The sequence below is a fragment of the Corvus brachyrhynchos genome, unplaced genomic scaffold, assembly GCF_000691975.1.
Source record: "Corvus brachyrhynchos isolate BGI_N302 unplaced genomic scaffold, ASM69197v1 scaffold105, whole genome shotgun sequence".
Classification (NCBI taxonomy): domain Eukaryota; kingdom Metazoa; phylum Chordata; class Aves; order Passeriformes; family Corvidae; genus Corvus; species Corvus brachyrhynchos.
This window is the reverse complement of record NW_008238452.1, coordinates 3756205-3769636: the sequence shown is the minus strand read 5'-3', so window position 1 is coordinate 3769636 and position 13432 is coordinate 3756205. Positions and strand designations below refer to the sequence as shown.

Genomic DNA, 13432 nt, shown 5'->3' with positions numbered 1-13432 from the left:
TGCTTTCGCTGAGCTTCAGCATGGTCATGTTTTTGTTTTATTTTCTGCTCTTCTGCCTTTTTTAGGTTGTGGTTTTTGTGGCCTGATGATAATTTGAGAAATAAGAGAAGCAAGAACAAGTGTGGCTGTCTCGGTGGTTGTCGATTCTTTGGTGGCACCTTAACGGGACTGGATTTTTTCAAACTTGAGGAATTGACACCTTCAAGCAGCTCTGCTTTCTCAAGCACAAGTGCAGAATCTGATATGTTTTATGGACAGTCTTTACTTCAGCCAGGAGAATGGATAATTACTAAGGAGATTCCTAAAATTTTAGATGGTGAGAATGCACTGTACTGTATTTTTACTCTATTTTGCCCAAAAGTATAGTTTCTTAATGTTTTGCTATTTATAGTGTTTATGAGTCTGGTACAACTGCTTGTGCTCTTGTGTCCTGACCCCTTCTAAGAGCAGACAGAGCTTGAGCAAGCTTTCATGTGCTGGATTTTTATATTAACATGCAACTCCTTTCTGAGTAAAAGAGTTTTTTGGCTTGTATCTGTTCTATGTATATAAAAGGGAGCCGACCAAGACAATCTGATATTTTGCTGCCATGATTTTATCAATTTTTGTCAGTACAACGTGCTAATATGTGCATGCATTTCAAACCTACGGCTTTTATTTAATAATGATTTTTATTTCAGTAGGCAGGGAAGAGTCCACTGCAGTTGTGTTATCAGATATTCAGTTTTTCTTTTCTGTCCCTGATCCTAGGTAAAGCAAATGGTGTCAAAAGAAAAGACTGGGACTGCAGACCTGTGGGGATAGAAATGGAAAGGAAAGCACAACACCTGAGCCTCCAGGTGCCGCTGCGCTCCCACAGCTCCTCATCCTCTTCAGAGGAAACGAGCAGCTCCAGTGCTGCCCTGCCCTTGCTTGCAGGGGAAAAGGACAGCCCCTCATCCACTGCTGAGGATCACCTGGGACAGAAGGAGTTCCTGCCCAGTGCAAAAAGGGAAGATGCTCATGGAAGGTTAGTACTCCTGTCCAGGTCGGTGCATAATTCAACTTTTGAATGCTCCAAGATGTAAGAAATTGATTTAGCAATTTTTAAAGCTGAAAAATGGTGCTGCTGAAATTCATTTCCTGGCTTGAATGCAACTTTGGATCCCTGATAGGGGATGGTTACCTGATTAAGGTAGAAAATCCAGCATGTAAAGACACCAGCACTTGCTGTTAAATGTTTGGCTTTACATCCTCTGTGTGTAGACAAGTGGCAGAATTCGGTATGCAGCCAGCATTATGAAGATAATGGTTACACTAACAGAAAGTCACAGAATCACTGATGCATTTGCCAGGTTGTACAGTGCGGGAAGAGAAGCATTAGTAATGCAATAAGGAAGTGAAGTGTTTATTTTCGTTCCCAGTGTCGCGGTGGAGGGTGCAGAGGGCCGGCCTGTGTCCCCTGGCCCCCAGGAGAGGCCTGTGGGCCAGTCCCCCATGAGGTCCCCACTGAAAAGACAAGCGTCCGTGTGCTCCACCCGGCTCGGCAGCACCAAGAGCCTCACGGCAGCGTTCTATGGAGACAAGCAGCCCGTCCCCGTGGGAGTGCAGTTCAGCAGCGACGTGTCCCGCAGCGACGAGAACGTCCTGGACTCCCCAAAGCAGAGGAGGAGCTTTGGCTCTTTCCCCTACACTCCCTCAGCAGATTCAAACTCGTTCCACCAGTACCGCTCGATGGATTCCAGCATGTCCATGGCGGATAGCGAGGCTTATTTTTCAGCTGCAGAAGAGTTTGAGCCCATAAGCAGTGATGAAGGTCCAGGAACCTATCCAGGGAGGAAGAAGAGAAAAAAGCAAGCTCAGAAAACTGAATACAGTAGGGGGTCTATTTATCACAGTGTGGAAGGGCCCTTAACAAGCACAATCCATGGAGAAATTAGTCAGGATATGAAAACGTTGCCAATTAAGACTCATCCTTCCCAGGCTTCATTTGTTTCAGCTCTGGGAGGAGATGATGAGCACGTTGACAACATGTATGTCCTGGACTCTGAGAAGACTGTGGAACGTGAGCAAATAACTTCCCAGCAGCCTGTAATGGCATGTTACCAAAATTACCTTACACAGTTCCAGGTGATCAACTGGTCAGTAAAGCATCCAACTAACAAAAGAACTTCCAAATCCTCATTACATCGCCCTTTAGACCTTGACACACCAACGAGTGAAGAAAGTTCCTCATCTTTTGAGCAACTCTCTGTCCCAACTTTTAAGGTATGGAAGATGGAGGAGTAGAGAAAGGAGTAAGAAATCAAAATAACTTAAAATGGCTTAGTACCAGTTGTATGAATAAGCTAGAAGAAACTTGAATTTTCTTGGCTTTTAGTTAAGGAATACCTTGAACTTCTGACTTCAGATAGTGGGGCTGAGTGGCTGGGAGGTTGTGGACAAGGAAAGATGGAGTTCGAATTCTGTGGATGTGTGTTCTGAATTATCACTGTTGCACTAAAAAATGCTGGCTGTTGAGCGCTATACAGCTGAAGGATATTTATGTGAATTTTGTTTACAATATGTTATACAAAGTTGCAGTAACATTACATTTAACACTGATAAAGTATAATTTAGGCTCTCAGTGCTTTATTTCAAAATAAAATTGCAACTCAGATTTAGGAAATGATTATTTTTTTTTTAAATGACCTGAGCATACATGCTTAAGGAAGGAGCTGAAATGAAGTACATGAAAATTAATGGAAATGACTTGATAGAAAATAGGTGTTTGAGCTCTGGAATGGAATTTGTTATCATTTGGCAGAAAAGGTTTGTGTTCATGCAAACCTTTTGTAGCATTAGTATTTGAAGGGTTTTTTTTAAAACCAGTGAGTCAATGTTTATGTAAATGCTGTATAATCCGATTTTTCAAGGAATTAAAAAAGTAAACCTAGGAGTTCCTGTATCCTATATTGGAGAATCTGCTTCTAAGGGATTCTTTTAAGAAAAATGGCTTTAAGGCGAATTTTTAAAGATTCCTTGGTTGGGGAATTTTTCATATATGGAAGGAATGTAATAAATTTCTTTGCACTTTTATCTTAGATTGTTAAACAGGGTCTCACAGCTAACTCATTACTGGACAGAGGCATGCAGCTTACAGGATCAACATCCAAGTAAGTTGAACACAGCCTGACATTATTAGCATATTTTTTAAGAGTAGGATTTTTCTGATACTTGTCTTAAATATTTTGGCTCCCATTAGCCCTTTCAAAATTTGATTTACAGCAGTAGTTTTCAGTACCTGATCTATTTCAGAACAGATCATTCTATTATGAAATGTTTGGGTGTGGTCAAAAAGAAAGTACACAGTGCAAGCATTAAATTATTTCACTTGTACGTTTTCAGGATTACAAATGGTGATTCAATTTAGATGAATTTGGAGGTGCTAATGGCAAGTGTCCATTTCTTTGCCAGAAGCTGAACTTGCAACTAGGGAGGGCCTTGCCCTGAGATTATATTTGTGTACTTTCTAAGCTATATGGTAGAAGAAACCTGCCATTACGTGGATTTTATTAAGAATTAAAATGTCACCAGAACACTCCTGTATTTGTTTTTCCAAAGCCTGATCATGAATGTGTATTTGACTTGTTTAGCACACCTTACACTCCTTTGGATAAGAAGTCTGCAGAGAATACAGATGATGAAACAATAACAGAGGAATGGACGTTGGATCACCCGGTCTTCCAGACACGGACAACGGCAATAGTGGAAGTAAAAGGAACTGTCGATGTAGTTCTGACTCCTCTTGTAGCAGAGGCACTGGATAGGTAACTTTATTTTGATGATACTAAAATTTTCTGAAATCACAGCTGTTCTGTTCAGCAAAAGCTTATGTAAAAGGATTGAATAATGTGGCTGCTGGAACAGCAGGGCCTGGTGCCGAGTGGATGTAATTCTGCATTTCCTATGAGGTGACTGGAAGAATGGGAAGTGCCCTTTGTGTCTGCCAGTGCTTATTTTTTCCTCTGTAGTGTTAATTACGCGTGGTTGATGGTGTGCCATGTGAAACTGGGAGTTTAAATGGTCTCTTGTGGCTGGTTTCCTCTCCCAGGTACATCGAGGCCATGGTGCACTGTGCCAGCTCCCGGCACCCGGCAGCGATCGTGGATGACCTGCACTGCAAAGTCCTGCGGGATGCTGTGCAGAACAGCAAGACCAGCTTCTCAGAAAATGTGAGGAAGGAACAAGGGAAATCCACATGGATTTGAGAGAATGGTCTATTCTGTATCTTACACAGAAAGTTTGAATTGAATTTAGTGTTTTGAGATATAGTAGCTAAATGTTATATTAATTTTGAATGCATACTTGCATACATTTTTATATTCAACTCCTACATACTGTCTTTCAGTGACCAGAAATCTCTTCCAGGATTGAAGTTTTTCTGTTTTGGATGGTCTAGTTCATAGCTACAGTAATTTACCTGAGATCAAATCACACATTCTGTTCTTTGAAATTACTATAACTGATATTCTTAAGTATTACATTCATCTCAGTGAGACGTTATTTATTATTCTACAGTAGTTAGGGAGAGCTGTGAAAGTGCCTGTGGGTTTTTTTGCAGTTTATCTGAGGCTTTAAAAAATTAATTTAACTTAAAAAGAATTGTATGGTAGTTCTACAGAATTAGGAGTTCTTTCTGTCCAAGGTAATGACCATATTTATATTTTATGATTCTTTAGACTCCACAGTGTAGTGGACACTAATAATTTGCTTTATAGTAAGTTGTTTTATATAATTTACGTGTGTAGACTTCAAACTTTCAGCTGAAGTCTGGTTGTTAAAGTTTACTGCAGAATGTCACTGCTGCCCTTATGGTTTTAGACCTACTGTACCTCTAAGTGCTGGAGCCTTTGTTCTGGAAAATCGTGGTAAATTGCCTAAAATAAAGTCAAAATCTCTTGCTGCTTCAGTGCTGATAAAATATCCTGTTACTCCTGAGCTCAGCAGCTCTTGAGTTTGTGCTAATAAATTATTTTCCTCCCCTCTTCAAGTTATCTTCGAAGCAGGACATCAGAGGAACAAAAATAGACACCACCACAACAGGAACAACAAACCAGGGACCAGCACAGACCAATCTCTCACTTAAGCAAGATAACGTGACAATTAAAGGTCTTCAGGCCAATGTTACTGTTCCAAAGGTAACAGCTTTTTTTTAGCTTATTAGTAGAAAAGTGCCTCACAAAATGACCCTTATTTTGCATCCCTGTTTGTTCCCCAAAAGCTGAAGTGAAGCTGTGCATTTGTGCTAGAGAACTAATGTTTGGAGTAGGATAGGCTGTTTTGGAGCTGCTTAATTTTATGATGGTAGAATGTGCAATAGTTATATAACAACCACTGTAGGGGTAACTGGCTGCCATGTCTTTAAATTATGTTCTAGGTGTGATGGTTTTATTTTTCTTTTTACTGAAAGTATAAGACAAGATTGTATCAGAAATTAGTGATTAATGTAACGCTTTTCTAAGTGTTTTTACTCTGATGCAATTCTGTGTACAGGTGAACCTGTGTTTGCTACAAGCATCTGTGGATGAATCCCCAGGAGTTTCTTCCAGCAAAACTGTGACTCACGTTTCCTTAGTAGCGTTGTGTTTTGATAGAATTGCTACTCAAGTTCGTATGAACAGGTAAGAATAGTTCATGTCACTATTTGTCACAACCTTTAGACATATTTGTTTATCTCGAGATTTGCTTAATTGTTTTTTCTCCCTGACACTGAAAAGGGGTATAGTTGAGGAGACTTCGAACAATGCAGAAACTGGGAGGAATTCTGTCACATTCGATCGTTACATCCAAACCAGCAAAATGCAGCCCCAGTCTTCTGGCTCACTGAGATCCAATTCTGGAGCAGAAAAAGGAAAAGAAATTGCTGCTAAATTGAACATCCATCGTGTTCATGGACAGCTTAGAGGTCTTGATACAACAGGTATTAAACAATATTAAAATGTGGAAATGTCAGCTTTCGTAGAATCAACTGGTTATAGTTGGTCTTTATCTTGTAGTTTGGTTGTGGCTTTTTTATCAACAGATAAAAAGCCACTTGCACCTGAAGGTTTTGCAGACATGTGAAAAAGAAGTTTGGGATGAATTATTTTCTGTGAGTCCACTAAGTGCTAGATTTAAACTTGGGCAAACTACAAACTGTCTAGACAAACTTGTAAGCAGTTTGTGTGGCAGATGTGTTGCACTGTAAATACTGATCTGCACTGCTGGAATTTGAGGCCTGAGCTCCCTTCCTCCCAGCTGATCTCTTTTCAGCTACCATTCTTTGTCACCTTATGCAGGGAATGAATTACACTTACTTGCTTTCTTACTGCTTTCTAACACTTTCAATGATGTGCCTGTTGTACCAGCAATTTCACCATGACAAGTTTTAAGTAGGTTTTTAACTAGAGTGGTTTTAAAACTGAAAATGAGATTACCCAGTTGACTTCCTCCTTGTTTGTGTTAAGGAAATGTCTTAAAGAAGCTATGAATTAAATTTTACTGTAACTCCTGATCCTGGGAAAACTAAACAGGAAAAGATGACCAAAAGTAGAGGCAGTTTTTGTTAAACTTCTTCAGTTTTGATGGAATCTATACCAGTTTTTAGTCAATCCCATGATGAACAGGAGTCTTTAGACATGAGGAAGTACTCTGTAAAGCCAGTATGATTAAAAAATACGCAATAAATAAATAAACAACAAAACTCCCACTGCTCTGCAAAGATGAGTGAGGCAATGAAATTTTGTGAGGAAAACAAAAACAGTGAGAGAAGACTAAAATGGTTACATCCGTTTCTACTTAGTTATGGGTAGAATCTTAGCAAAAGTGCCCTGTATCAGGTATGCTGCAGACAATCAAGAGGGCCAGTTTTGGCATTCTAACCAAGAAAAGTCACCATCTTCTATTCAAAAGGTTGGGAAGAGCCTTTCTTCAGATTTTAGCATTTCGTGTATACTTCAGAAGTGGATGCAGTTAGAAATTGGAGGCAGCGAGTAAGGATTAAAAGGGATATAAAGTGACTCAGTGTAGTTGTCTTCCTCATGTATTTGACATTTAGGTATAAAATTGTTTAAAATGTTGCTCAGTCCTTGTTTTTTTCCAAATTTAAAAATTTTCCTGCCTGTATTAACATACCAGGAGAAAGACTTTTTTTTTTCCCTCTTTCTGTGCTTCTTTTTCTTGCTTGTGCTTCAATGTTAAACTTTTTCTTTCTTTTCCTATTTGAGGAATACTAAATGGATAACTCCCCCAAAACACTCTAAACTTCAGAGAGCTGTCTGCAGATGTAAAGTTTTTTCCATTTTGTAACAAAGTAGTAAATATGTTTATTTTCACAGATATTGGAACTTGTGCAATAACAGCCATTCCTTTTGGGAAATCAAAAGTTCTTTTTACTTTGGAAGAGTTGGATGAGTTTGCTTTTGTGGATGAAACAGATCAACAAGCTGTTCCAGATGTAGCTCGAATTGGTCCTAGTCAAGAGAAGTGGGGTTGGATAATGTTTGAGTGTGGAATTGAAAATTTAACTATAAAAGGTAAAACTTTAAAAGCTTTATATTATATATTATAAAGCTTTGTATTATTTTGTTTTATGAGATTACTGCCAATTCTGTTGTTAGGTCCTCTTGTTTAGCAATTACTTGATTAGAAATCGTTGAATCTAGGTGATACTGAATAGCACATGTCTGTGGTAAATAAATTTCATAGGTTATACAATAAAGACATTTTTAGTTGTACCACTTATATAGTGTATGAAATAATTTCATATGAACTGGTTTCATCAGTTTCTGAGCTTGAAGTGAAGGTTGAAATTGATGTTTTCACTAATCACTTAAATCCTGACCTCACCCACAAAAAGTGCATTATAGAGCCAGAGTTTTCTCTGGGAGGGGAAAGAAGCTAGCTTCAGAAAGAAAAAAAAAAAACCCACAGTACATATGTATTTTCTATCATCTGAATTATTTTTTTCAGAGAATAGTATTTAAAAACAGTCTCTATGTGAATACTCTTCATCTGCTTGTGATAAACCATCAGAAGCTCGAAAGTGTAGTGATAAGTTGTTGAATGAAATGTTAATCCATCTTGCTTAACCAAAACCATGTGTATTTCTCTGCTTAAGTGCAGATCTTTTCTATGGGACATAACTTACAGCTGTTTATGTGCTGCCAGCCTTTACAGTCTGGGTACTTTTACAGGGGGAAGACAGTCTGGGGCAGTGTTGTATAACACATTTGGAGTCATGGGTAAATCAAGAGACACAGAGAGAGGTGGATTGCTTGCATCAAACAACTCTTCAGATTCCCCAACTGGTAGTGGTTACAACACTGATGTGTCTGAAGATAACCTCCCTTGTGACAGAATAAGTCCCTCTTCAGATATTAATGGAAATTCAGTTTCAGATGAGCAGGTATGTTCATACTGGGTAGAAATGATTGGTCACTCATACTGTCTGCTTAGACACTAAACTTCCAGCTTTCTGCAGGATCCCTTGGGAGGGTCAATGAAAAAAAAAAGTTATGAGCATGGTATAGTATGTTAGTGCTTTTAAGTGTAATAATTTTGGAAAACAATTTCCCTTCTTCTGACTTCACAATTCCTTTTTTTAAGGATGAAGGTGTTGAATCTGATGATCTGAAAAAAGATATCCCCTTGATGCCTCCTCCCCCTGACTCCTGCAGCATGAAGTTGACAATCAAAGAAATTTGGTTTAGTTTTGCAGCCCCCACCAATGTGCGCTCCCCAGCCCATATATATTCAAGGTATAATTTTACCTGATTTTAAAGAAAGAAAATGGCAGTTCTGCTTTAAGTTGCATTTGTATTTGGTAGGTTCTGAATGGAATTTCAATAATTTTTGAAGCTTCTCTGGAAATGGTAATTTTGAGTTTGTGTATATCACAGTAAGACTTGCTTCAGTTTTTTACTGTTGTCATTTCTATGGAAGTGCTGCTAAAAATTGTTAGCTAGGCATGATTAAAAGAAGAAAAAAGGTAGAGTAAAAAACCCAAATGAAACAAAAAGGCCTCACTAACAACTCTGGTGAGATGGAAATGTGTGAGGGATAAAGGCAGGGGAGGGTATTTGTTTTGGGTAGGTGAGATGCTAGTGAACAGCTCAGTGCTTTTGGTATTCAACCTGATATCCTCCATGATCTTACTGCCTTTGCACTATAAAGGTCAAAATACATCTTTCTAAGATTAGTTTTTCAGAGCCATATGATAGAAAATACTCTTCTGGTACTCTTGCCTCAGTCCTTTAGCTAAAGTTGTTCATGACATGTAACAACAGTTCATGTGGGATTCAGTCAGTGATGAGAATTTCAAACTGTATGATTTCAGTAGGGAATCAAATGGGAAAAGGAGAAGGAATAGCAGTAGCAAAAGTGGGAAGAACTGTGAGTGTGTGAGTGAGTAAAACAAAAATTGCCTTAGGTACTTTTTGCCAGCTTTTGTTTTCTGGGCAGTAAGTCTGTGTGTATTACTTTGCATCAGTGTCCCACCTCACTTGACTACTGTTCATAATAGCATCAGAAAATCCTGCTGATGGCTGCTGCTGCCTGTGAACACCCCTTTCTCTTTATTTTTCTCCACAGGCAGCTGAACCTCCTGAGCACTGCAACGCCTGCAGTTGGCGCTTGGCTTGTTCCCATTGATCAAGTGAAGTCATCATTAAATAAACTGGAAACTGAAGGAACCCTGCGAATCTGTGCTGTTATGGGGTGCATTATGACAGAAGCTCTAGAGGTAAATGACCTTTATAAAATCAATGAGCATATCAGAACAGGACAGTGTGATAGGTAATATATAGTTTTTGGAATTCCGGATATTTTCACTGGCAAACTTACAGCATCTCTTGTGAGCCTTTGGAATTGGTCACAAGAGTTCAGTAGCTGTGCTTTCTGTACACAGTCTAAATTTCAGAGCTGTTACTGCTGAGCGAATGTCCAGGTAAAAGAAGACTAAGAAATATGGCTGTAGTGCCTGGTATATTTTATGAAATAGATTTGTTTGCTGTTGGTTTGATTGGCACCATCTAGTGGGAAGATTTTGATGTGATACCTACGCCAAGATCCTGTCTTGCATTGTGAGATGGATGACCTGAGTGTGACGCTGGTTTGCTGCTCTACTCAAAAATTATCCTTTGCAGCAGTCTCTTATTCTTACCTCCCTTCCTATTTATTTTTCCTCCCTTCTTTCTAGCATTAAACCAAATTAGAAGAAGTGCCTGTTTTGTCTATAACTAGGAATGAGAAGTTTCTTTGGAAATTGCAGCTGGCTTTGCATATGTCTGTTAGTCCAGAAGTAACTTTATAAGGTCTGCAATTTGAATCCAGGCTTTGCTTTTATTGCTTCATATAAATAAATATGCATCAAGAATGATTTTTCACATACATTATTTCAAATAAGGTAGGTACCCATGAGGCAAATCTTTGTTGCAGAAGTTCAAAATGGGGTTAGAAGTTTGTTGTATCATAGATGAAATCTTGTCATTGATGCTCTGTTTGCAAGTATGTTTATATGTTGAAAATGTTTTTATTTTAATCTAGAATAAAAGTGTGCACTTTCCTCTGAGAAGCAAGTACAACAGGCTTACCAAAGTGGCTCGTTTCTTGCAAGAAAATCCTTCTTGTTTACTCTGTAATATATTGCACCATTACCTTCATCAAGCAAATTACTCCATTATTGAGGATGCCACTATGGTGAGTTACCTGGGAAAACCGGAAATATCTTAGTCCTTTAGTTTCAGATGCACCAATTCTAATGTCTTAATTTTGGCAACAGTTTAAGGAAGGTTATCAAACAAGAAAATACAATTCAAATTCATATGCACCTTTAAATTGCTAAGTATTGTTTCTCTCGTTTCATTTTCTTTGGCATCTGCCATTTTTGTTATGGCCTATATATATGCATAATGTTTATCAAACTATTTTATTAGTAAATACATGAGAGATCATAAACCAAAAAGGCATGCCTTTAAAACTGTATATGGCTTTTAAAATCAGATTTCCTTCCCTCTCTATTATATTTCAATAGCCTTTTTATAAGATTTCATTTTTCATGGTTTTAAAATTGAATAAATCTCAGTTCTTGAGGCAAGTGCATGAACTGGTTAGCTTATTCCAAACTCTCTCCTTGGAACTAGTTTTCATGTCTTCTAGAAACAATGGGATAATGCAGACAGTTTAAGGAAGGAACTAGAATTGTACAAACTTCAGGGCTTAAGAATCAAATCTTTTGTGATGGCTTTAGAATGTAAATGTCTAGATTGTAGTGGGAAATAGTTATTTGAACAAACATCAGGCATAAGAAGGAGTGTTTATTCCTGATTTTGTGTCGTTTTCATAATCCAATTCCACAGCTGTCAGATTTAAACACTTTGGTTTGCAGCATATTCAGCTGAGAGCCAGTGATCAGGAACAGCACAGTTTGTGGCACAAATAGCACAGTTTGATTTGTGGTCAAAATAACAAGCTTTTGTTTTCTTTTGGACAATTCAGTGGTGTAATCAAAACAATCCCTGTATTTGGCCTGAAATTTATGTTCTTAAAATACTGCTTATGAACAATGGATAAAATATAATCTTTTTAATTTCAGTTCTGTTTGTACAGAGTTGTTATGAATCTTAGCCCGTAGTTCAGAGCCTTAAAATTACTCAAGTACTTTTAGCTTCATATTTAATAAACCTGCTTCCTGTCTATTTTTGGCCCCTTGGGCTAGATCCTCAGGTCATGTAGATAAATGTATTTACTGTGTTCAATAAAGCTGTGATTTTTATCTCTCAGCTTTTTGGCTTCTTGCTTGATGTGTTGTGGTGCCAGCATGTTTGTCATAAGCCTCTTAAGCACAGAGATTTAAGAGAGCTTTGACTTCTTCTCCCCTCCAATTTACTTCAAAATGCTGTGATATGAATTTTTAATTTTTAAAATTTTTTTATTTAAAGAGTGATGGCCTTCCTGCCTTAGTGACCCTTAAGAAAGGTCTGGTTGCCTTAGCAAGGCAGTGGATGAAATTCATTGTGGTAACCCCAGCCTTTAAAGGAGTCAGCTTGCACAGACCAACCCAGCCAATGAAACTGCAGCCAAATGCCTGCCATGAGCATGAGGATGGCCTTGGACTGGACAATGGAGGGGGTCTTCAGAGTGACACGAGTGCTGATGGAGCAGAGTTTGAATTTGATGCAGGTATTTTTGTGTTATTGTCTCCATAAAAAGTCATAGGGACAAGTAGCTCCTCTCAGAGCATTTGTATCATCTTTAGTTTTAATGCTTGAACACATTATAGTCTCCTTTTTTAGAATTATCAGGCTTCTTTTTTTATATCACCTTCCTTCCAAAGCTGCTGCTAACAATGGTAATTATAGTATTACAATAATTAGTGCTTGTTCAGGGAAAAACAAAATAGGAGACCTGTCTTTTTTCACATCTTTTGTCTTGTTATTTCCTGCACAAAATTAATCAACTTAATGATTTTCTACCTTGCAGTTAAAAGGCAGGCAGCAGTTACCAGCTATAAGAGAGTGAACCCAAAGATGTTTGTGTGTGAAACTTGTTTGTAATCATACAGTGTAACAGAAATTTTTGCCCCCTTCTCTAAAATATCTGTTTTGGTTGAGCAGAAGCACTTTGGATTATTAAACAAAACCCAGCAGACCCATGTCTGAGGTGTTCTTATTTGTAAATCAGACAGCTCTGTGTAGGTGTGTGTCAGCACTTGGAAGTTCATGACCACCTGTAGATAAATACACCTGATAATAGATAATCTTGGTTCTCCAAATGTATCTAAATGAGGAAAACTGTTTCCTTGGGTGCAGCTACTGTGAGCGAGCACACGATGCTCCTGGAAGGAACAGCCAATCGCCCTCCCCCTGCCAGCGCTTCCTCCGGGCCTGTCACTGGTGCTGAGATCATGAGGAAGTTGTCCAAGACTCACACTCACAGTGATTCTGTGCTGAAAATAAAGGTAAGTGTGCAGGGCTGGGCACCTGGGCAAAGTGGGCTGTAGCTGGCCTCTTCAGAAGGGATTCCATAGCTGCAGATAATAAATGCATGCAAAAAGTAACTATAACACAGGGAGGGTCTGCTCCTGACCCTACAAAAGGGATGCTCCATCAGTTGGCCTATATTCTACATCTGTTCTTTATTGTTTCCCTTGCCAATTAACTTCATGTGTGTGCTAGTTTGAAAACAAACCAGTGAGAGGCACTAAGTCAGAATAACAATTTAATGGAAATTAAAGAAAAGGGGAAAAAAAAAGGTAAAAGAAAACACTGTCAAACTGACAGAGTCAAGGTACAACCTGACACCCTGTTAGGCAGGGTGGTGGTAGCAGTCTGGTAGAAATGGTGGCTGCAGTCTTCTGAAGCAGTGATCCTGTAGTAAAACAGTCTGCTCTTCCTCAGGAAGTCCAATGGTGGCTGTGTAGCTCCTGTCCTCT

General features: G+C 38.7%; 1 protein-coding gene across 12 annotated transcripts in view; it reads left to right on the top strand.

Annotated features, from left to right (window-relative positions):
• The window catches only part of KIAA1109 (KIAA1109 ortholog), an 81378-nt gene that overhangs the window by 30499 nt on the left and 37447 nt on the right, over positions 1-13432 (top strand). For all 12 annotated transcript variants that reach the window (XM_017736907.1, XM_017736905.1, XM_017736913.1 and 9 more), the window contains exons 25-40: positions 66-316; positions 751-1009; positions 1404-2247; positions 3064-3134; positions 3615-3788; positions 4073-4193; positions 5013-5159; positions 5515-5642; positions 5739-5941; positions 7338-7535; positions 8196-8407; positions 8608-8759; positions 9592-9742; positions 10546-10698; positions 11940-12180; positions 12810-12958. In XM_017736907.1, coding sequence (XP_017592396.1) covers positions 66-316; positions 751-1009; positions 1404-2247; positions 3064-3134; positions 3615-3788; positions 4073-4193; positions 5013-5159; positions 5515-5642; positions 5739-5941; positions 7338-7535; positions 8196-8407; positions 8608-8759; positions 9592-9742; positions 10546-10698; positions 11940-12180; positions 12810-12958 — 3454 coding nt within the window. The remainder of the gene's footprint in view (positions 1-65; positions 317-750; positions 1010-1403; positions 2248-3063; positions 3135-3614; positions 3789-4072; positions 4194-5012; positions 5160-5514; positions 5643-5738; positions 5942-7337; positions 7536-8195; positions 8408-8607; positions 8760-9591; positions 9743-10545; positions 10699-11939; positions 12181-12809; positions 12959-13432) is intronic.